A 25637-nucleotide genomic window follows, 5' to 3' on the forward strand; every position below is an offset into this window, starting at 1 on the left:
ATGTTGATGACATCTCTTATCATGCGCCAGTTATTTACCTCAATGCTGATTTTCGTGCATGAAGCGTAGCTGCTTTGTACTCCCTTCTGCTTTCCTTTATATACCTTTCCACTCTTTAGTTTTTATTACATCCAAATACATGGAGTATCAACTGCAAAAAATATAGCCTCGTCCGCCATCGAGGGCCTGCTCAAACTCCGGAGCATCATTGCGTCACGTCCCACCTCCTGCACGCTCTTACCCAGGCTCCGCCCCTCGTCTAAACCAAACAGAGTATTTCCAGGTAGTGTAAACGCCTCTGACAATGGCAATCTCCGGTTCTGTGCTACATGTGTGAAAGGGAAACTCCGGACAATGTCCGGACCTGATTATCCAGATATTGTCCGGAGTTCATGTGTGAACGCAGCTCATGTCATAGAGACTAGCAACACAAGCGGGAAGGAAACCTACGCAATGGATGTACTAGGGCAATTTCAAAAAGTAGTTCTAAATAAAATGTGATATTTCTGTTATTCAAAACATGTAAAGAAATACACAAAGATGTGCGACTATAACGTGATTTTTTTTTTTTTTGTTTTTGTTTTTAAAAAGGGAGATCTAATATGTTTACAAATTCTCAGTAGTAAAGTGTATAGCAAGGTTGTGCTTTGAACAGTACTTAATGACGGAAATCAACTTACGTCAGGCCTGAGTTGAAAAATAGTGAACCTATCCTTCAACGTTGCGTGACCTCAGTATTGCATACGCACACTATACTATACTCTATACTATACACACTATACTTATGTTTCCGCAGTGAGAACAATTCATTATTCACTATTACCCCCATTCAAATTTGAGTTTTCGTTTATTGCCATTCCAAAACAAAGTGGGCAAATGAGTTACTCTTATCATCAGTGTGTTTCATGCCCATACTATATATGACATGTTCATTGGTTTTTGTATTATAAATATATTTTGATGTTCCCTTAGATTTGGACATCGGCTACTACTTTCTCCAGACACACAATTCCCATGTATGAAAGAGTGTGGTCTGTGGCTATTAGCCCCACTTTGAGGTAAGCATTTGCTCTAAAATGTTCAACTTGAAAAGTACACTAGCCTTTTATAAATGTAAATGTTTTTTTGTTTTGTTTTGACGGTAGTCAACTAGTCATTCATGTAATTAAAGTTTCACTTAAAATGGCTTTTATGTTATATATTTTATATATATTTTATATTTATATTGTACATTACTGGGAACACCATGTAAAAGTTGATAGGAAAGAGTGGAACACATTTGCAGGTAGGTGGGCCTTATTTCCTGTTGGGTTTCTTTGATTTCCCAGCCGTGTTCACACTCGGACACTTAATGACATACAACACACACACACACTCTCGCCATTAAACACCCACACACTGACACCAACACCCACACACAGACACACCGACACACACACACACACACACACACACACACACACACACACACACACACACACACACACACACACACACACACACACACACAAAAAAAAACCTCACAGACGCACAGGGCGGTAACAGTATCCCCTCTTCATCACTTGTAGCTTTAGAAGAAGCAGGTGATTCTCCCATCTGACCGCAGAGTGGATACACAACGTGTCCGGAGCGTTTCCTGTCACACAAACAAGCTTTTTGATATACTATACCTTATTTGCAACATGCTGAATTTCAATTATTGTTTGTCTTAAGATAAAATTGCAGAGGTGAGGAACAACATCAATACTGACCAATGGTTGTCACAGAACATCCTTGGAAAACATGACTGACCTGACTGGAGAGTCAGCTTATCCACATTTTGACAGCCTTAAAAAATACTTCTTAATATAAGTGAGGAATCTTACAAAATGAAACTCGTCTGGTAACATCAAAGATGGAACTTTGCTTAAAAATATATTATACATAAATACATATAGCTTAAAAATATATTATTTTAAAATAAAAATAAGATATACAGAATACAATCTCTAAATCAGAAAAAAATCAATATACAATAAAGCAAATATATAAGCAGAATATCCATCAAATAATTAAAAAATACCCATAATATCCTATATAAGAAGTCTCAAACTTTCTCAAGGACTTGCAACACGAAGGCATGGACAACCATAGTTCCCCATAGTATCACCAGGCAGATGTCAATATTATTTCATCCTTTCAAAACACACCTATTAACCCAAATGTGTACTTTCCCCACCCGCTCGCTCAGTCACGTGGAGTAAAAGCTCACTCTCACACGTGTAGACATCACAGGCCTACTGTGACGATGTGCAAAATACACACACATACACACACACACACACACACACACACACACACACACACACAGACTCAGGAACCGAGGCCTCACCCTGCTCGTCTCAGGCGGGACGAGGACAGACTTCCCAAAGATCTGAGAGGAACAAGGCGATTATCCACATCATTAATTCTCCAATTTGCTGGCTGAAATAGCAGGCCACCGCTCAGTCCGGCCACCACCCCCCTCATCATGGAAACCTGTTCCTCGCTTCTCAGTAAACCAACGGCCTGGTTAATTAAAACCCCTCTGGAGCCCAGGTGTCAACTTACTGATAAAAATATTAAACCCCACACACCGCAGAGTGAGTTGACTACACCGACTCCAACTTTAGCTTCAGAAGAGAGATCAGGAGGGAGGAAATGTCCCGATATTCCGTGGTATGTTCCCACCTCTGTTGTTTTTATCAGACATAAGCTGTAGCTTGGAGGTAAAGCTCTGATCTGCTGACGTTTGAGACCTCGTTCACATGCTTAGGGTCTCTATGGATCAGCCGCCTCCCGTCACAGAGTGAAGTTCAGTCGGCACTAAACACACTGGTAGTGGACCAGTGGGGAGAAAAAAGTCGAAGAGCGGCCGCCCGGTCGCTGGGCTGACGCTCTTCCCAGATGTACCACATCTTGAGACAAGGTGTCGTAATTCACTCACTTAGCAGTTTGCTGCATTTGTTTACGCCATGTGCTGTCTTTGGCAAATAGGTTTGCGAAGAGTTTCAAAGTTTGTTCAGGGCGAAGCAAAGGTTAACAGCGGCGGACTCCACAGTGTAGTGTGTGTGTGTGTGTGTGTGTGTGTGTGTGTGTGTGTGTGTGTGTGTGTGTGTGTGTGTGTGTGTGTGTGTGTGTGTGTGTGTGTGTGTGTGTGTGTGTGTGTGTGTGTGTGGTAGAGAGGGAACCACTTGTGTTGTTGATGTAATTGTCCCTGCTTCATGCTTGAAGAATCTAAAAAGTGTGTGTGGTGGGTCGGGGTGGGGGCTGGGTGTTGCATTACTGTTCGCTAACATAGTAGAAAAGTTGTCTGGCTTCACTATGTTTGGAAATTATGGAAACGCCGTGTTGTCGTTTTCAAGAGAGAATTCTTGTGGTATTTATGTTGGTCATGCAAGCTGCCGCAATGGCTACTGAATTAAAATCTAGTTTTACCAGTACTGGTAGCTTTTCTTGGGCTTCTCTGCTATTCTCACAAAAAAGAGTTTTCCCACTTTTTCCGTAGGTTTAAAGCAGCTTCTAAAGCAATGGTGGGCAACCCGTGTCCCAAGGGCTGCATGCGGCCTGTAGACCCCAGTGGTTTGGGTCACCAACAGCTGATGAATAAACCTATTATAAAGACAGAATTATTGAAAATGTATTTATAATTGATTTGTTAAAATGTTGTTGTTTATTTTATGAAATGAAGCCTATATTTTCAAATAAGTAGTTCTGTTGCCTGTAGAGCAATACAAGGGCCACACATGAGGCCCACTGTTAAAACCATGCTGGCCACCACTGTTTTAAGGGTGTGAGGGTCTATTTCCCATGTTATATTTGAGATCATACCTATAAAAAACACAACGGATACATATTTAAAGTAGGGTAAGGGCAGGTGAAGAAGAGCCAAGGCAATTAAGGAAATAAACTTATTTTGTGACAAACTAATATAAGTAGGCATCCAAAAGAGTTGTCAATTTTTGCCATTGAGCTTCAAAATTCACTTGTTCAACGGTCAAAAGAACTCTTGTCGAGAAGACGGGAAGCTATCCTGCTTCTTGTCTAGACTAGAAAATCTGGCGCTGTCCTTTCATCCACCGCCGATCATCCAACCACTCCTTCAATCTGTTTCCATCACCGTCTCCGCGGTGTTCTCGCGGGCCATCTCAAGGTCTGTTTAACAGGGTTTATTGTGACCACAATGAAAATGCCAAGGCTGGGGTGGGAAAGTCCATCTGCCCCGCCCCCTTCCCCCGCACCTCATCCCTGCCGGCCTGGAACAGAGATCGATCTTATCAGTGCTGGCACAGACCTTGGCCTTTTCAAATATATATATTTACCCCCGCCACGCACTTTCTCAATCATATTTCTTCTTTTCTTTTTCCAACACTGGGTGTGCGCCACAGTATTTGCCCACAGACCGAGTTCATTCTGTGTGGGGTTAGTGAATTGTGACAAGACACCCCAGGAGCCAGCTTTCAAGATAGAGGGCTTCAACTGAGGTGGCTTAAGTCTCTTCTTATAGTGTTGTGCGTGTTTCTGTTCTCTTCATTCTCAGTCAGCAGTTAAATTAATTCTTGATTAATACATATTTTTCCTTCCCTATAAACCTAGCTTTCTACGATACATTTTGCAAATGATCCATTGAGTTTTGAATCAAATTATTATTTTTTTTCACGCTGCTCTGGGGTCAAATTCAGGACATGTCTTAGCAGTTAATGTAATTACTTAGTATTTACAATAAATAAATATAAACATTCATTCATATACATGAATGTTAAGAGGATATCAAATGGATCTTAATACTTAATTATGTACAATATTTTTCCGTATTTGGCCAGAAAGGTTTCAATATTTGCCAGACCCCTGGTTCTTGCAGTCTTGGGTTCCAGCTGTTGGAATTAAGTTAGGAAGTTGGGGCAGGTGGTTCGCTAATAGTTGACTTGAGCTGTTTCCTGCAAGCCGGGCCCCCAGTCAGACAAGACCGGACAGGTTGAGGTCTGGGGGCCCGATCGGCTGGAGCTGCTGCGACAGGTCAGCGCTCAGCGAGCCGAGTGCCGCGTCACGGCTGATAGGGTTTCCTGCGAGATGGCTTTGGATTCGGGCCGTCACCAACACATTTAATGCCTTATCCTCCGCGGACGTGGGGTTGAGGGTCCGCTTGGAGACACATGCTTGGTTTTGAGAACCTTCTTCTCTTCTGTGCGGTGTGATGGTTGAATTGTGGATTTATCTGCGGCAGGGCTGGTTATTGTCGAGAAATGTTTGAAAATGGTGCTTATGACATGGATGCCGGAACTAAAATGCTACTTTTGCAGAAGACATTTGCTTTTTTATACTGGAGATATTGATTTAAAGGTTGTATATTGATTTGAAACAATAGAATGTCGCTGAATATTTTTTGTTGGCTTTTTTTTCGTACAAAATTGCAAATCCAAATTTCATGAAACATCTACTTACTGTAAAAGCTTTTTCTTTTCTTTTTTATTCTTTGAAGCTAAAGGGGAAAGAAGTGAAAAGTTTGCCCAATTTTCATCAAAACTAAGTTGATACACTGTGTGTGTGTGTGTGTGTGTGTGTGTGTGTGTGTGTGTGTGTGTGTGTGTGTGTGTGTGTGTGTGTGTGTGTGTGTGTGTGTGTGTGCGTGCGCGTGCCGGCGGGGGGGGTGGTGGTGGGACTACACTGACCACTAGTGTAGAGAAAGGAGGGCTGGGTAAGAGAAGCCAGTGAAGGGAGAAGAGGTGAGAAAAGGGGGGTGTGCACTTTTTTTTTTTTTTTTTGGACCGGTTTGTTTTGTCTAGAATTCCTCAAGCACAACTACAAAGATGTTGCACGGCCCCAAAAGCGCTTTTGAAAGCTCCAAAAAGTAGAAAATGATTGTTGGATAAACCTGCCCCAATTCGCCACTTTCTCACCGCCGACGGGGGCGAGGGGGGCGACCTCTGACCTCCAGTATCAAAGTACAGGGCGACGCCACCCCCCCCCCCCACTCTCCACCCCCACTCCCACCCACCCACCCACCCAGCCAGCCACCAATCCACCCCTCTCTGACTACAGCTCACCCTTGCCTCCCACCCGTAGACACACACACACACACACACACACACACACACACACACACACACACACACACACACACACACTCCAATTTCTCCCCCACTGCTCTGCCCCACTCAACCGCAAGAAAAAGCCTGAAATTCATGTCTTTCTCTTTGGTCTCTCCCGGGCCGGCCCTGTGGCTCAGGAGTCAAGAATTCAATTAGTTAAAAAAGGAGGGGAGAGAGTAAAAAGAGAGGCTGCAACAATGCAGCGATAAGGGGCAGAATGTGCGTTCCCACACGCTAAATACAGGGCGATTTCCCTGGGGCCCACAGAGCCAGAGAACCTGCACCGCAGGTGGTGAGAATAATCACAGCTCCCTCTGAAACTGCTCATTACACACACACACACACACACACACACACACACACACACACACACACACCTTACATTCTTTACACTGACGGGCTTGTGTGCACACACACACACACACACACACACACACACGTATGCATTGAAGACGGACATACCCGTCTGAATAGAAACGCACACCTTAGAGACGTGCCATAGTTTTAACTCGCTCTCCTGCGCACGAGCATGTGAAGGAAAAACACGTGCATGGCGGAGAGAGAACCGCCAAACACACAGATACATTTACACACACACACGCTTATGGTTTCACACCCACAATTTGTACACCGACGACGTCTACTCCACGCCAGATGGGTTTCCTGCTCCTCATGGAACTTGCCTGCAGATTCACGCACAAAGACATACACACTCACGTATAGCCGGCAGAAAGACCTCTCATTACGTCGCCCCATGCAGGTGTTGCCAGGTCACAGGTGTACTAGTGTTTTCATGTGTTTAGACCGCTCAATTTGAGCATCATTGTGCACAACTCTCCTGACGGAGAACAATTAGATTCTATCCCTTGTTTTTTTCTGTTTGTTTTCGCCTCAACATCCTCATTTCAACACATCCACACCCTCCTGTCATGGCATTCTCCCCTGCTCCTCTGACCCGCACCTGTATGTAATAAGGACGTGGCAAAAGTAGACTAGCTGAATAGTTTGTTTTGTAATGTAAAAATTTGTGTGTGGGGGCATGGAAGGTTTGTCAGCCATACTGCCTATTATTTAAGCAGTGCCTGTAGCTGTCATTTTATTCTTAATGGTTTGAAATGGGTCCATTAGAAAAAGAAAAACACGCAAAATGTGCAGTTTTTCTTGTTTGTTGTTGCTATTTAGTCATTAGTAAAGTTTTTATGGCAAATGAGTTTAAAAGAATATAATTTTTGGCTATTTGTATATGCCAACTTGTTGATTTTTTTTATTCAGGCTGCCGACTAAACAGTCAATAATTAAAAGATAAACTTAAATATAGAAGTCTTGAGGTAATAAAAATTAAGAGCCTAAACCAAACTCAAGCTGCATTGTCAAAAGGTTACACAGTTAAAATTTAAATCGTGCATTTGGTGAGAAGTGGTGGAAATGTTATTGTTCTGTCTTTAGTATATGCTATATTTTCTCTTTGGCATATAAAACAAATTGTTAGAAAACAAAAAGGTTCAGGAGTTATGCTATGCAATTTCTATTGTTTTCTATATGAATGGAATTCATAGATCTCTTGCTTGTATATTGTCTGTTGATTTACTTCTTTGATTTCTGGTTCCTTCCCTCTTCCTTAAGAGGTTTGCCAATGTCTGCTTCCCGTTTGGCCTCACCAATTTCACCGGCAGGTGATTTTTCCAGTACAGCACCACGTAGTTTTGAAATGTATCAATTGTTAATCTGGTCTTTTATAGAGGCATTGGGTTCCTTAAGAGACTGTCGTCTGTATTGGAATACACTTTGAATTAGTTGAAATCTGGAGAGGTGAGAAGATGGTACATGAACGTGGCCCTGTAATTAACTAAAGAAAGACAAAACATTGTTGTGAAATAGACTCTGGAATTGTTGAATGCCTTGAGAAAACCAGGCTGAGAAAAACTAGACTTGTGAAAAGCAAATTGAGTAACATTGCAAGTTACACTTTGGAATATTTGATACTGAAGCATTATAGAAATCAATACATTATACAACTCGTCAACACATGTAAATAAACACAGTGTAAATATCGGTTCGGGTCTCGGGTGCATGATGCAATCAAAAAACAATTTCAAAAACGAAATCGCAAATACTTGAGTGATTCGTGTTTTTTTTTTTTTTTTTTTTTTTTTTTTTTTTTTTTTCTTCTTCCCATCCTTACTGTTCAGTGTGGGACCGTTGTACGTTCCGGCTGACTGAGCAGGGCAGAGGGGCCGAGTGTGGAATGTACCCCGGTGCTGTCCTGGTGACCCCAGACAGCGGGGACACAAACAGAAGCCAAAAGGGCCAAGAGGAGGTGGGGGTGGGGGGGGCGGCGACTGATGGAAAGGACAGGGTTTAGGGGCCAGGACTCTATATTTGTGTGTGTGTGTGTGTCGTTGTGCGTGTGTATAGATGTCAGGCATAACAGTGTGTTAATTTGAGAGAGTGTGTGTGTGTGTGTGTGTGTGTGTGTGTGTGTGTGTGTGTGTGTGTGTGTGTGTGTGTGTGTGTGTGTGTGTGTGTGTGTGTGTGTGTGTGTGTGCATATGGTTACCCATGCATATCGGTGGGTAAGAAAGGCAGAAGATGAGAGAAACTGTGTGTGTGTGTGTGTGTGTGTGTGTGTGTGTGTGTGTGTGTGTGTGTGTGTGTGTGTGTGTGTGTGTGTGTGTGTGTGTGTGTGTGTGTGTGTGTGTGTCAGTGGGGGTCAACACTCGCAGCCTCTCTGCCATTGTCCCCCTCCCTGCCCAATATAAAAGCATCATAACCCTTTGAGCTCAGACATATTTAGAAAGCAGATAAAAGCACTTTTTACAAACTAGATACACGGCAGGCACAAAGCCCGGGGTCAAGCGCAACAAATTAACAGCCCCTCTTTTTGACTGGAGGGAGGTGGTGGGGGGGAAGTGGAGGGGGCTAGGGGGCTGTGTTTGGGGGGGCGGAGGGCATAGCTAAACCGCCCCTGGAGTCCAACGCCAGTGTGCCTCCACATTCCCAGTGCGAGGATTTGGGCTGCTCTCCTCTATTCATAGGTAATTGGTTCTTTGGGCAAATAGTGACTTACCTTTTTTGTTTGTATTATTTTCCTGTTCTAATGGGAGAGTTGTTTGGAATTTGCAAATTCTGACAAAAAAATAATAATTTGGCTGCCATTCATGTCCGTGAGCCATTGTGAACAACAAGAATAAAAGTCACTGGCCAGGGCCAAAAAGGCCAAAAAAGAAAAGCCAAAATTATCTTGCTGATTCTCTTCTTTTTTTTGGTAATTTCTTTCCGAAAGCTATTGATGTTGATATTGGACTTGTTTAGGAATTATCCTTTTCACTTTTGCCACAGTTTCAAATCACCCCAACTCCACTCCCGCTCAGATTACTGCCCTTGTTCCCCTACACTTGGTGTCAGAAAGCCGAATGATTCATTTGTCAACTACATTAATGCCCTATACACCTGCAGTGGAAAACTGTACGGAATCCACTAAAATACAGGAGGACGGAGAGCAACGGTGACTGAAACTGACTGGAATAGCATGCTTTATTGATGGCTTGTCTCTGCTTCAAGTTGCTCATTATTTATGTTGGTTTCAGTCACCTATACATATTTGGCAGGTTTTAATAAATCCTTGTGTAAAATCCAGACGTGTATTGGATAGATGCATTATAGTCGTTACCATGTGACCGTAATGAATGCATCTCCACTTTAAAGCTTGGATGAATCAGGCTGTTATTTTCTTTGTTAACAGGACGATTAGAATAGTATATTTTCTGTCTGTAACTAGAATATGAAGTGAGATACAGCTTAGAAAAATAAACTGAAAAAAATATGATCCTTTTCCGCCCTGTGCTAGTACCAGTTGCGTGTTGCATACATTTTCCAAACATTCTCATGAATAAAAATAAAGAACTTTTCTTCTCCGTCAGTGTTTCTGAAAGTGAAAGCTGGTGTTTTGTGCGGCTGGCCTGAGAACCGCATAGTGCCGGACTCAAGCGGCGTTATTAGTGGTGGCCTTGGGAAAGTGTGGATGTGCCCTGTGCGGTCAGCCTGTTGATTTGGAGCTAACAATGTTGGTACTGTTGAGCTGAACTCCCAGCAGGGGCTCTCACACTTTGTACGTGTGTGTGTCTGCGGCAGTTTGTGTGCACACGGGTGTTGTTCTGTACACACTCACCAGCGCTTTTGCCTTTGCCAGTGATGAACACGTGCCTGTGTGTGTGAATAAGTGTCTGGGTTTATGTTAAAAAAAAAAAAAAAAAAAGATGGGTGTCCACATTTTCTAGTTTGTGGATGCTCGTTTGTGCATGTGTGTTTTTGGATGTTTGTGTCTCGACATTTCGTGTGTGTGTGTGTGTGTGTGTGTGTGTGTGTGTGTGTGTGTGTGTGTGTGTGTGTGTGTGTGTGTGGTGTGTGTGTGTGTGTGTGTGTGTGTGGTGTGTGTGTGTGTGTGTGTGTGTGTGTGTGTGTGTGGCTTGGTTCCCAGCGGGGGCTGAGATAGTTTGTGTGACCCTGCCACACAGGCCCCTTAGATAATACAACCAGCTGATGAGGTTACCCAAACGGCAGCAGAGGCCCAGCATGCTCCTAATGATGAGAGAGAGAGAGAGAGAGAGAGAGAGAGAGAGAGAGAGAGAGAGAGAGAGAGAGAGAGAGAGAGAGAGAGAGAGAGAGAGAGAGAGAGAGAGAGAGAGAGAGAGAGAGAGAGAGAGAGAGAGAGAGAGAGAGAGAGAGAGAGAGAGAGAGAGAGAGAGAGAGAGAGAGAGAGAGAGAGAGAGAGAGAGAGAGAGAGAGAGAGGCACAAATGGGGGAAAGGATGGGTTAGTACATTTTGTCACAGGCAGACATTCCCTGTGTGTGTGCTTGTGAATTGTATTTGTATGTGTGTGGGTGAATGTACACAGTAAACGTGTGTTTGAAAGTGGGGATGGGTTGGGGGGGGGGGGGGAGTGATCAGGCACCTGCGCCGTGTTAGGTGAGAGAGGCTCTGACCTACGCGGCAGCTATAATATCAGTGTAGGCCCTGATCCCAGATCGGGCCCTAGAGGGCTGATGGGGAGCCGGACATAGATAGAGACCAAAGTTAAGTTAAGTACCAAGTTCTCTGTTGCAGCTATTTTATCAACAGAGCAATCTCAAAGCAAAAGTCAATTTACATAGTTATTTTTTATGTTTGTGTGGTCAGCTGGTCTGACATCCAAAGCTACTCGGACAACAATGCTGATGATTTACAGTATCATGCAGTCAAACTTTTTATTTCAACCTTTAAGTTAGAACGACTCAATGCATTTTGAAGTAGATCTGTATTATTCAATCACTAGCTCCCTGCAAATTCCCATGCTTTACTGAAAAGTAGGGGCGTTTCATTCTTTCATATATACATTCAGTCATCCATGCCAGCCCTACCCGCCTTGCAATTGACCTACACTCCACCCCACCCCAATCACCACCACCTCCACGATCAGGGCCCAGTGAGGAGTAAGTAATGTGAGTAATGGAGAGTAATAGGGTCCGGGGAGTGAGTGTGACCATAACCCTATTGTATCCTGTGTCACTGGGGTCAGGGGTCGCCCACCACGCATACTCGCCCTGGGCCCGTCCGACCCGATTGGGCCATAAATGAGTTTACCCAACACTAATTACCGGGGGCCTGCCAACGGGCTGCGCCGCTTAACAGGCCTAACAGCTGCCTCTATGCCTGGCTTGGACGTCCACCCCACCCCCCTCCCTCCCATAACCACCACCACCACCACCCCCATCCCTCCCAATTTGATCCAATCCTGCCACTTTTCCCTTTTTATCTTTCCGTTACCCACACACCTATTCCGACGCTTAACCTCCAAAGTCATTTTAGGGGATGGTAGCTGCTCTAGGGGATGGTAGCTCAGGAGGTAGAGCTGGTGGTCTAGTAATCTAAAGGTTGCTGGTTCGGTCCCAGGCTCCTCCTGCTAGCATGCTCTAGTGTCCTTGAGCAAGACACTTAACCCCTAATTGCTCCTGATGGCTGCGTCTGTCGGTGTTTGAATAATTGTAAGTCGCTTTGGATAAAAGCGTCTGCTTAATGTAATGTAATTTTCTCACCGTCCCCCTCACACTCTTGGGCAGTAGTTGCCCAAGTCCAGTTGTGACACCAGCAACGGATTTTAAGCCCCACTTCGATTTTCCGCGAAACTGCAAATGTTTTCACCTTACCATGTCGCTGGACTGACTCCACGGCTGTTGTGGTCTGAAATGGTGACCAACCTCTCTCAACGATCAGGGCTGACTGACACCATGCTCTTTTCAATTTTGATTTGGAAAAAGATGAAGGATTATGAGAAAGAAATGGCATTACAATGTGTAACATAATTACCATGACCACCACAGCGAGGGCTTATAGCTCCCACATCCCATTACTCTCACCTTTATCAAGCGGGTTGAGATCAGGAGTGGGGTTCTTCCCTCTGGTATTGACCTACAGTAGGCTGCCTTGTCCCTTGGATGAGTCAGTTTACACTAAATTAAACATGCTTGGGCAATTTGGGGAAAAGGTCATATGTTTTTATGTGTCAGTGTGTAACCTAGTAGCCTATTCTTTCCTCCCTTTAAAGACTTTGGTATTTTCATCTTTGTCACTATTAGTTCACATGAACAGTGCCTATTTTAGATAGGAACAGGTAAGAATAACATGTTTTTTGAATGTTGTTTTTTTTTTATGACACAACAGCACCAGAAATCATGCAATTCTATTTTACCCCCATCTCTGAATCTGGGTGGATGTATGTCAGTCCCGGGTTGACAGCACGTCAGTTGTTGCCTCTCAGTGTGTAAGCGGCGGATCCCCCCCCCCCGCGCTGTCCGTCAACCCCGTGGGAGGGCCCTAAGCCCCAAGACACTGGCCCGGCCCAACAGAGGGACCCCTGCCGACCAGCACCCCGGGCCGCCGCCCCACCCTCTACACAGACCCCTAGCATCCCCCTCCAGCCCATGTCAGCGCTCCTCCCCTCTCCTTTCACCTCTCCCCTTCCCGTGCATCACATTCACTGCACATACCTAGACTGCTAATTCCAACCTGTCAGTCCAATCAAAACATCACAAGTGTGCTAGCTCTTTTCTTCTGGTCCAAACAATGAACGATGCGTCCAGCGAGGGACTCGGATGGAATGGGGGTGTTGGTGGTGGTGTTGAGCGGTTATTTGATGCTGAGCGCTTGCACTTTGGTACTTTATTTTCAGTCTCTATAAAAATTAATGCAGTGATTTTGAAGAGCCCATTTTTTTACTATTTCAGTGATTTATTTGCTTAGTGCTTTGATGAAATGAAAGTATTACATGAAAACTGTTATCGTCAAGCCAAAAGCATAAAATGTAGTTACAGGTGTCTGAGAATACAGTGCAAGAGTATATTAGCACAGCATCTGACCTGACCTGATGACTGCATAATCTGTGCTTAATTTAAAGTCCCATGTTAAACCTACCTCCCAACCTACCACTGCAAGACCAGTGGTGTTTGGAGTCATTTACATGCTCTTATTTGACACATGTTCTCCGTGTTGGTTGTTGATTTAATTACTTTTTATGTCTGTCCTTTTTGTGTGTGTGTGTGTGTCTGTGTGTGTCTGTGTGTGTCTGTGTGTGTCTGTGTGTCTGTGTGCGCTCGTGCGCATGTAGCTCCTTCGTAACAGGCACAGCGTGTCATGAGAACTTCTCTCCTCTGCGCATCTGGGATGTTGAACGGTGAGTTGAAAACGCCTTTTGGGCAGGCACAGTTAAGCACCGATCCATTGTGTTCTTGATGCCTGCTCAGCCTGTTCTTGTGTAAGGGAATTTTAGCAACAGTAGTTGAGAAGTCTATAATTCTCTGTTATTTCCATCAGCTATCCCGTGTCTACAGTATCGCAGTATAAAACTTGTGAATCTACATAGAAATCAAATATTGGAATAAATGAGTAATTACTATATTAGAGCAACATTATCTTTTAGAAGTGGTTGCCCAGTTTTCTCAATATCAGCGCTTAATATATTTGTTTACATGTGAAAAGTTGATGATAACGGGGCAACCAGACCGCACAAGCTGGTTGACAATGGCCCAAATCTGGTTATTGTCAGCCCCTGTATTAGATATTTCCTGTTAGCCAATTGATTGTAAAAATCACCTGACAATATATTTGCAAAGTGATACATTTTACTAGTCCATCAAAGCTTTGCGAGATATTGAGATCCTTAGTTGGCGTTTTAATGTTTACACATTCCATCTGCACGCAGTTACAATAGCACTCACACACATTATGCACACAGCCTTGCAATATTGTCCCAAACTGAGGTAAGTTAAACATCGTCACTCTCAGCGCGCTGTGCCTTCCACAGCCCTGTCAGGTTCCTTTCTCTTCTTGTCCTTGTCCTGTGAAAGAGAAAAATAAAAAATAAAAAATAAAAACTACCAGTGGTTTACCAAAACTCAATAACTCGTAAATTTGTACGTCCCTAAGAACACTTAGGGACGTTCTCGTGTTTTGGTACGACGGGTAATCACGCAACTATTCCACTCGCGCTTGCACATTCATTTGTGAGCGTAAACGCGCGGGGGGCGTTCAGCTGAGAGCCGTCTAACGCCACGGGCCCCCTGAGAAATTCCTCGCTTTGAAAGTCTTAAACCTGATACATCCTCGACAAAGCTGCTGTAATTCCCGGCTTTACCTGAGGCCGATTAAAACTGCCGGACACAACACGTGGCCGCGACAGCGCAACACGGCTCTTCCTGCTGTAGATAGGGCCTGGAAATTTGAGCCGGGGGAAAGGCCGCGGAGAGGGGAGGGGGTGGGTGGGCGGTGGGGGTTCTGAGCTTGCAGGTGTCGAGGGAAAATTGACATGGTTACAAGGTTTATCCCTGATTTAAAAACTAGAATATGTCCTCAAACCTGCTCTGTTTCTAGTCATTTTGGGGGGGGGGGGGTGCCTTGTGTTCTTTTTTCCCCCTGGCCAGCCACGAGGAAAGGCTGGGACAGGCGACACAATTACGCAACGATAATGTTTTGCAAATTATGTCTTATATTATAATGCCGTCTCCACTCAGTCTCTTTAATTCTAGTCTTTTATTTGGATCTTTGTCTATTTCCATTCTATCATCAGGACAGCATCCCTGCTGTTATCCTTACATAAGCACACAAACACATGCACATACACACACACACATACGCTCCCCCATTGAGAATTTCCATCTGATAATCAACTGACAAGTGCATATGAGGCTGCAAGTCGGCAGACAGTTTGGCCGGCGTTTGACATTTGTGTTTAGACACATTTTACCAAAGCTGACTTGAACTTGAACTCACTTACAGTAGAAGTCCACTGGATGCGTTGGCACGGTGTGCGGGCACGGCGCGCTCCCTATTAAGCCCACGTTAGTGTACTGCTGCGGCTCCACCGGCCGCGTAAGCTGCGCGGAGATTTGCTTATCGATCAGGACCAGTTTTAAGTATAAAGAACAAACACGCTGTGTCTGTGTGTATCACTGTGGGGAAGGGGGGAGAGTAGACCTGGGTTCAAGTTCATTGATGGGTTGTTTTAATGTGCACAAGTTCATCTGATTGGAGCGGAGGTGTCCAGGATAGTGTGGAAGGGAGGAGAGCGCTGGGTGCGAGTGGAAGGAGAGAGCCATCCCAGGATGGTATTTTTCGACTGGAGACCTCAACCCTGGGGTAGTTGGAAGCCTTGCGGCAGGCAATATACCCGGCTTGGGCTTTCCACTGAGGTTCCGTCTGCGTCTCCTTCAGTTGTATGTCTCTGGTCGACAACGCCACACGTCACAGTATTATCAAACTGTGTGTTCAAAATATTTAAATCCCCGTTGTTTCCAATACTCCACCTTTCTCTACGACAACATAGACTCGTGTGGGACGCTTCACCACGTAGCCGTTGAGTCAAAACCACACTGCTTGCCGTGCCCCGTACGCTGCGCCAACGCGTCCGGTGGACTTACCGTTTCTGTTTCCCATGCACATGTTAACAACACACATAAACACACACATTATACAGCCAAAGCCATGGATCATGCGACCAAAGATGTTACAAATGTTTCTTGATACTTATTCACACACACATACACACACACACACACACACACACACACACACACACACACACACACACACACACACATACACATACACATACACAGCATCAAGAGGGCAACCACACTCCTTTGATTTCGAGGCCCGATCTTAGCCAAAAACATCACAAACAGGACACTGTTACACCTGCAGCAGCTAAACAACAGCTGCTGTCGCAACCACAGAAACCCCTTCCAGGAAGGAGTTTAATCTCAGTCGCCTGAGGTTTAAAAAAACAAGAGGGGTCGGGCAGGTTGGTGCAATGGAGAGGTGCACTGTACTTTTTTTTTTTTTTTCTTCAATCTTTAGGTAAGTTTGAAGAATGACAAACACGCATTCCCATCAATCCCCCACACTCTCCCTGCTGTCCTGCCCTTAAACGTGCACACGCGGTTACACTTAAATTTTGGAGGCTGATTTCAGCAAACGCTAAGGTGCAGCTGTTGATGGACAGTGTCATGGAGCAGTATGGTATTCAGCAAATGAAAATAATAGGTCAGCGGCACGATCGCTGGTTGTCCAAACTTGGTTTTGTCAAGGAATTCAATAGCAAAAGCTCAATCCAGCAGTTTTCAAATTGTCTGCGTCGCAGCGTCTGTTGGTGACTCGTTCTCCAGTCGCATGTGAAGAGACATCAGACTCGACTTTCAATTCAACAAAAATGACTCGTGAACAGTCACAGTCTTCTAAACATTTCAGTGGAGTGGAACTTTTCAGTTCAATTCAGTGTTTTTATGATGTGATTAAATCTTCAGAACCCCCTTAAAATAGTCCTCTCACGTATAGGGTTTTCACACATGTCGAAAGATGACAGGTCCTACTCTAATTAATGCTCTAATTGGTATTCACTCGGGTTTAAACCTAGGAAACGGGATTCCCGGGAATGGCCATCCATACCATTTCCTGACAATGGGAAAAGGGGAATTTCTTGAATTTTAATTTAGTATTTTTTTACATGTAGAACATATTGACCTCGACCAAGAAGATATGTAGGCCTAAAGTTTACTTTCAAACTTTCAAACTTTATAAACTTTACACTTCAAAACATGTCTTAAAACATTAAAACATATGCAATTAAATTTTTTAAGACATGTTTTTTAGTTTATGCAATGGCTGTGTGAGGGAATTTTCTGTCCGCTAACAAATCCATCCCTCAAGGATCAGAAATCGCCTGAACGCAGAGTCCATCGATCCACTGATGTCGGTGATTAAGCATATGACTATTTTGTTTTTGCCTATTCAGACCATGGCCCGCCAAAGCCATTTGCAGGTTGATATTTTAGGTTGATATTTGTTTATTTATGACTGACCCCTGTGTGTTTTATTTATAATAGACCTAAGCATATTTTGTTTGATTATGTAGCAAATCTTGCATTATTATAGGCCATTTTCTTATTTTATCTTTGCAAATGCCTATCTCTAATGTTTTATAGGCTATTATTTTATTACAATACAAGACCACTGTGGTAAGCCTGCCCTGTTCTTAAAATCTTGATTTTCATTTTGCATATGAAGGGTGACATGCAGGGTGCTGGGATTGTTCACTCTGTTGGCTTAGATGCACTATTGCACAGTGTTACTTTGAAATGCCGAAGTTGAAATAAATACATGTTCTGTTAACTTTGAGTGATCATAGACTTTATTACTATATCTTACATTGCTTGGCTACATGAAGGCTATCACAGCAGCCTCAGCTTCATAGAAGGATTTTGGAAACGCTATATAACTTTCTTTAACGAATTTCGTTTATTTATACAATGAACACTTGTCAAATATCATTTCCATCCGTGAGGCAGTTCTCAGAAGAAAATTCACAGGAAATGAACTGGGCATTCATATTCCTCGCAGGAGACGCAGCTATAGCGAAATTCAAGCTGCATGCAAAGTTTATATTATGTTCAATTCTAATGTTGATTAATATAAATGGCGTTCATTTGCCATCATTTAGGGGTCAATTGAATTCCCTATTGTTATTGTTCGGGAAAAATTCTCTACATTTTTCAATCTAAAACTATTTAAAACAGAAGAACGGCAGAAGCTACAAACACCGGTATGTCACAAACATCTCGTGGTTTAAGTTTCATCCAAATCGATCCACATACAGAGCAGAAATGAGTGAAAAACAGTCCAAATTTGACCTCAAGTATTCAGGTGGTTGTGGTTGACTGACATTCCACTATTCATTCAAACAAAATAAACGGGATGAGATTTATAATAAGACGCTTTATGACGTCATACTTACATACTATTTACTATAAATGTGGAGGTTCTGAATCAGAATGTCCATTGGCATCGTGTCCAATGTGCGGTGTAGACTCCCTTGTTCTGTAGTGGTTAGAGGTTACAAACTAGCCGTTTGTGTGTGTATGTACTTTCTAACCTGGTAGATGTCTATAGATCTACAGTGGGGCAAAAAAGTATTTAGTCAGCCACCAATTGTGCAAGTTCTCCCAGTTAAAAAGATGAGAGAGGCCTGTTATTTTCATCATAGGTATACCTCAACTATGAGAGACAAAATGAGAAAAAAAAATCCAGAAAATCACATTGTCTGATTTTTAAAGAATTTATTTGCAAATTATGGTGGAAAATAATTGTCAATAATCAATAACAAAAGTTCATCTCAATACTTTGTTATATACCCTTTGTTTGCAATGACAGAGGTCAAACGTTTTCTGTAAGTCTTCACAAGGTTTTCACACACTGTTGCTGGTATTTTGGCCCATTCCTCCATGCAGATCTCCTCTAGAGCAGTGATGTTTTGGGGCTGTCGCTGGGCAACACGGACTTTCAACTCCCTCCAAAGATTTTCTATGGGGTTGAGATCTGGAGACTGGCTAGGCCACTCCAGGACCTTGAAATGCTTCTTACGAAGCCACTCCTTTGTTGCCCGGGCGGTGTGTTTGGGATCATTGTCATGCTGAAAGACCCAGCCACGTTTCATCTTCAATGCCCTTGCTGATGGAAGGAGGTTTCACTCAAAATCTCTCATGTACATGGCCCCATTCATTCTTTCCTTTACACGGATCAGTCGTCCTTTTGCAGAAAAACAGCCCCAAAGCATGATGTTTCCACCCCCATGCTTCACAGTAGGTATGGTGTTCTTTGGATGCAACTCAGCTTTCTTTCTCCTCCACACACGACAAGTTGAGTTTTTACCAAAAAGTTATATTTTGGTTTCATCTGACCATATGACATTCTCCCAATCCTCTTCTGGATCATCCAAATGCTCTCTAGTAAACTTCGGACGGGCCTGGACATATACTGGCTTAAGCAGGGGGACATGTCTGGCACTGCAGGATTTGAGTCCCTGGCGGCGTAGTGTGTTACTGATGGTAGCCTTTGTTACTTTGGTCCCAGCTCTCTGCAGGTCATTCACTAGGTCCCCCCGTGTGGTTCTGGGATGTTTGCTCACCGCTCTTGTGATCATTTTGACCCCACGGGGTGAGATCTTGCGTGGAGCCCCAGATCGAGGGAGATTATCAGTGGTCTTGTATGTCTTCCATTTTCTAATAATTTCTCCCACAGTTGATTTCTTCACAACAAGCTGCTTACCTATTGCAGATTCAGTCTTCCCAGCCTGGTGCAGGTCTACAGTTTTGTTTCTGGTGTCCTTTGACAGCTCTTTGGTCTTGGCCATAGTGGAGTTTGGAGTGTGACTGTTTGAGGTTGTAGACAGGTGTCTTTTATACTGATAACGAGTTCAAACAGGTGCCATTAATACAGGTAACGGGTGGAGGACAGAGGAGCCTCTTAAAGAAAAAGTTACAGGTCTGTGAAAGCCAGAAATCTTGCTTGTTTGTAGGTGACAAAATACTTATTTTACCGAGGAATTTACCAATTAATTCATTAAAAATCCTACAATATGATTTCCTGGATTCTTTCCCCCCATTCTGTCTCTCATAGTTGAGGTATACCTATGATGAAAATAACAGGCCTCTGTCATCTTTTTAAGTGGGAGAACTTGCACAATTGGTGGCTGACTAAATACTTTTTTGCCCCACTGTATTTGATTGATCTTTTATCTCTTTGGTCCCCGTTACTTTGCCAGATTTATTAAAAATACGAAAAACAGTAGTCCACAAAAACTCATGACCACGTTGAGTCTAATCCACTGGAATGTATGACTGAGTGATGTGTTCAAGATCCAGCGAGGCATTGGAAAAATAGAAGCTGTGATATGGTAATTACTCACAGAAATACCAGAACGTTTTTTGTATTTCATGGAAGCGTAACTTATTAAAAATGTAATTCAAGGAAAAAAGTCACCACTAAAATTAAGTAAGTTCGACTGCTATCGTAAACCTCCTTAAATACGTAAACCTGTGCAAATACGCCATAATTGACGCACACGAGACACAATTTCACCTGCTGTCAGTAAGACTGCACATGTACTTATACACAACAAGGTACTGTAAGTTAGAACAATGACAAGGTTTGGTTTAAAGTAAAAAATAAACGGTTGTTTTTAAGAATCTTCATGTTTAAACAGTTTTCTACATCTAAACTTCGCAAATTTAATGAAAACGCAAAAGGTGTTAAGTATTGAAAGACTCCTCCGTAATAATTCTGATGCCAAATTAATGAAAGTTCCATATATGTTGTCAACGTTACAATAAAGACAAGTAATCTATTAAACAGAATTTTCCAATTGTACATTATTAACAGAAAAAGATACAATAAATTAGTAATTATATCTTACATTTATTTATTATTTTCTGAAATAACATGTATTTATTATTGTTGTTATACAAAGTAATTACAATTTTTGTATAGAAAAATAGCCGAAAGTCTAAGACAATAAAGAAGCAATTGTCCAATTGTCCAAAAATCCAGGCCTCGAGGTCAGTCCATGTTGATTGGTCCAGACGTAAATTTACAATGTTTGTAACTTTTGTAACTTGTGCTGCGTTTCACAGAAACACGGAAACACAGAACCCCCCAAAAAACTGAAATACATACCTAAAATGAATTAAATGACCCCTGTGTATTGCTGCCTGCAGCTATATTATTATTATTATTTATTATTATTATTATTATTATTATTATTATTATTAATAATAATTTCACCAAATAATACACTGAAGCAGTCAGGTTGGGAACCCATATTTCTTCTTGGTGCATTTAGTGTAGCTGACCAATAGCTGAAAACAAGTACATTTCCTGGGATAGTGTGGTTCTTTTCTCTGGCTTTTTTCGGGAAAAATATTAAACCCTAGTCTTCACTGTTACTCCGCTCGTATATTCTTTGAAACCTTCAGCTAGAAACTTCTAATAATTAACAATCGATCAGAAAACACTTCTCATGGTCCCCATGTGTTTTTTCTTTTCTTTTTTTTCACTCTTCAAATCTGTGATTACAACTCATTAGTCGAACTGTGGTAAATTCGATAAAAGGCTATTCCGTTTTTTTAACCCCATTCCCATTAGAAATCAGTTTCTCTTTGTTGATCCTTATAAGTGTTGCCATGCAAATCGAAAAAACCTCCCCGCTCACTCTGGGGTGCACATTGCAGGTTCAATAGAGCCCAGGCCCCTATTCAGCCTTCACTGCTTTGATTTTAATTTCATTTAACACGTTTTTCTTTGCTCCCCAAACCCCCACTCCCCACCCTTCTGCCACCCCCTTCTCCATTGCAATTAATACTGTCTTTTTTTCATTTTGGGGCCACAAAGAAGCCTTATGATCAGCCATACGTGGGTGTGTGTGTTGGGGGTGCCTTCGCTCATGGCTAAACACGAGAGAGGAGAACGAGACAAAAACAGCATCAAAGCAAAAGCAAAAAAAGAAAAAAAAATCCCCAACTGTCACTCCTGACTCCCAAGATTCCCCTGTGTTCGTTCAAAAAGAGAGTGGTGGGGGGGCACGCCGTCCTTTCTACCATCTAATGGCCAGGGTAGGGATTCCTGGCATTCCTGATGATGAAAAGAAACGGGGTTAAATGTCCACGTTGTGGGGGACGCTGTGTTACACAAATTGAGTTGGTATTGTTTTTTTTCAAGCGAGTGTTTTTTTTTTTTTCTTCTTCTTCTTCTTCTTCTTCTCTCGGAGGTGGTCATTGTTGCTTACCCCCCACCGGCGGCGTCCCTCTGCCAAGAAACGCATTCCGTGCCCAGTTGTGCACGGCTGCAGCATGGCGCTCTGAGGCTCCGGGGGCTGGGACAGGGATGGACCGGCGGTGGGTACGGCTGGCTCCTCTCTGTTTGTTTTAGGTGCTGAAAACCCCCACAGGGGTCCCTTTCTCCACCTGTCTGATAGTGCTTTGACGGGAGGGCCCCCGTTTCCCAGCGCCCCCCCGGGCTCCCGTTCCGAGCTCAGACTTAACCTTACGAGCCACAAGCCTTTGGATTCCAAAACACACACACACACACACAAACACACATTGCTTTTCTTTAGCCATCCCAAAACTAAAGGAGAATGCCTCCAGCTTCTTCTCTTTTATTGAAAAAAGTCAGTTAATTCATTAATGATTCCTTTCACTGTGTGTGTGTGTGTGTGTGTGTGTGTGTGTGTGTGTGTGTGTGTGTGTGTGTGTGTGTGTGTGTGTGTGTGTGTGTGTGTGTGTGTGTGTGTGTGTGTGTGTGTGTGTGTGTGGCCCCTAAAGCCACCTCATGTCCTGCAGTGAGACCAGACAGGCTTAAATCAGGACTTACACCCTGTGTGTCACACAGTCAGTGGCCCCTTCATAACAATCGGTAAGTCTCTCCCCCCTCTTGGGCCATCAGTATACCCACCTCAACGCAATCCCAGGGGTACAGCCCTAATTTTTTGTAATCCACAAGTCCTGCGGCTGGAATTTCTGACTTGATTGGCTAAGTAGATTGCATGCGATTGCACATGATTGCCAGCGGCTCCTCGTACTACGGCGTCGTCCGGCTCTGGGACAAGCGGCAGACCAGATGCCTACAGGTGTGTGTGTGTGTGTGTGTGTGTGTGTGTGTGTGTGTGTGTGTGTGTGTGTGTGTGTGTGTGTGTGTGTGTGTGTGTGCATGTGTGCATGTGTGCGTGTGAGAAGCTGTTTGCTTACTGTGACCATTCCTCTGAGTAGTTTATTTTGCCGCCCTGCAGTTTATGATGGAGTCCGGGGGGCAAGAAAGAGATATTCTGCTCATCTCTGTCTTCCCTTTGCACTCCCGGTTATTCAGTCCCCGCTAGACTGTCTGTGTGATGTCTTTAGCAGGTCGGCCGTATCCCAAGGGTCCTCTCTGGTCTGCCAGTGACCTTTGAACCCCCCCACTTGTCCAAACGTTAGGCCTCACCCTCAGCGGCATGCCATGACAGTAAACCAACCACACAAATGCATTAGCAAGCCTTGTTACAGCCCATACTCAGTGTTTTATTGCTCCTCAGACTCCTGTTCTTTTTTGTTCTGTATGGGTCAAAGTATCAATGACAAACCACATGTTTCCGTGATCTACCAATTGCCCGTGTCGATGCTATGCACGGAAAATGCAAATTAAGGAAAGCCTAATGTTTTTCCATTCCCATCTATTCTTAAAAAAAAAGTTGTGATGGTTATGGCCCAACCGCTGGGCTCTGTTGCTGAGTTCTCCAAGGTTATCCTTCCAGTCAGGTATGCACGGGGCCCGACTCAGTTATTTGACGGTGTGAACCCAGTCATGCGATGGAACGGATGGTCAGATCAAAAAAATCTGCACCGCCGCTCACCAGCAGATACAGTCATTTAGGCAGATTATACGCTTCTGCCTCCTTCCTGTAATCACAGGCGGCCCCATAAAAGCCGGTGACCTAACAATTTTGAGAATCCCTCCTGTTTTGCCACGTACTCCAGCCAAACATATGGTGCTATTACTGGCTTTAAGATCCCTGCGCAGATGTCAAGGCCGCTTTTATTGTGAAAAAAAAACAGCCCTTTTTCCTCCTCCTACTTTTAAGTGTTTTACACGTTTTTTCATTTTTTTCCTGAAAAGCCTGAGAGTCTAAGGATTGCCCTCTTTGTTTATGAGGTACCGCAGTCAGGGTTATGAATCAATGATCCTTCTTTGCCCTTCCTTTTCTTTTCTTTTTTTTTTGGGTTGAGCGGCAATGCTGTGATCTTGATGCAACATCATTATTTAGTTATAAATGAACAGGCTTGCATCCCTCGGGCTTGAATGGGTTTCTTTTTGTCCGGCATGCGCTAAGCCCTTTGGTTTTAGGGGTAAAGGGGGTAAAATGAGAGGTCGCTACCCCACACAGACACAGACACAGACTGAGCCTCATCACAGACTCCCCATTGGCCTGGGCTTAGTCATGAGACCCAGGTACAGAGAAAGCTCTCACCCAATAAGGCGCCCCGTGGGGAAAGCCCTGGTCCAATAAGAAGCCCCCCTGGGGTAAGGCTGGGGGATTACCAGCTCGCCCCCGGGGTTTGGGCTTCTGGGTGACGGAGGAGGGGCACGAGTCAGGGGACTGGGACGCCCGGTCGCTAAGGCCAGCGGCTTCCCTTAAATGGTTGCTACGGAGCAGGTATCAAACGTCCGACAGTCGCACACAGTCACGGTCATGGAGGGTATTAAATGGCAACAAAGAGACAGTTATTCTGCAATAATCCGCCCCGTGGTGTGCAAGTTATTCTTCAATAATTAAGAGGCGATGACTGAGCTAGAGGGAGAGAGTGAGCGCTGTGATCACAAGAGCATGGTGCTGCATGGAGCGTGTACACACGTGCACACATACACACACACACACACACACGCAGGGTCAATGCAATTCATCACATGAACCCCTACCCCCACCTTAACACCTCTTGCACACATATTTACATTCACATTTATTCATTTAGCAGATGCTTTTGTCCAAAGCGACTTACATGAGAGGCTAGAAACAATCAAAGCTTACATCGACCATTGGCACAACCACGGATTTAAGTGCATGAGCACCTGTTTCTAAATTCAACCAGATACAAGTGCAAGATGCTGTAAGGAATCGTAATAAAAGTTGTTTAGTATTTTTTAGTGCATTATAATAAGTACTCATACTGTATGTTGTTTGTGCATTATATCAATTCAACAACTTACACAATCAACAAAAACAAGAATAGTTAGTCATAGCTAAGATAGGATCAGGTATTTAGGGATTCACCGGTCGGGATATTTCGTGGCCGATTCTGATTGCCAGCTCTTGACAAGCAAATGGGCCAATTCTGATACCGATTGCCAATTCTTTGCTTTTTTTAAGCAACAGACAATGAAGAAAGAAAGGATAAATGAATGCAATGTGCATTTCCTCTTTAACAGGCCGAACTGGCCTTAAACGAAAAAATATCCATGGCCGTGTGAAATTAGAGGCAACAACTGCATACTAAGCACAACCAGGGGCGGAAATTATGGGGGAGACAGGGGGGTCCGGAGTCTCCCTTCCTGGGAAATACAGAGTTGTCCCCCTCAATAATGATATACAACTATGCGCTCGAATCACAGGTGGGGAGAGGGGGCGATCATGGTGTAATTTGC

General features: G+C 43.7%; 1 protein-coding gene across 1 annotated transcript in view; it reads left to right on the top strand.

Annotated features, from left to right (window-relative positions):
• fbxw4 (F-box and WD repeat domain containing 4) overlaps nucleotides 1-25637 on the top strand; it is a 39801-nt gene that overhangs the window by 4137 nt on the left and 10027 nt on the right. Inside the window, exons 5-6 of the mRNA XM_080016559.1 lie at nucleotides 973-1058; nucleotides 13747-13812. Coding sequence (XP_079872685.1) covers nucleotides 973-1058; nucleotides 13747-13812 — 152 coding nt within the window. The remainder of the gene's footprint in view (nucleotides 1-972; nucleotides 1059-13746; nucleotides 13813-25637) is intronic.

Source organism: Zeus faber (assembly GCF_960531495.2).
Source record: "Zeus faber genome assembly, chromosome: 16".
In the NCBI taxonomy this organism is placed as follows: Eukaryota; Metazoa; Chordata; class Actinopteri; order Zeiformes; family Zeidae; genus Zeus; species Zeus faber.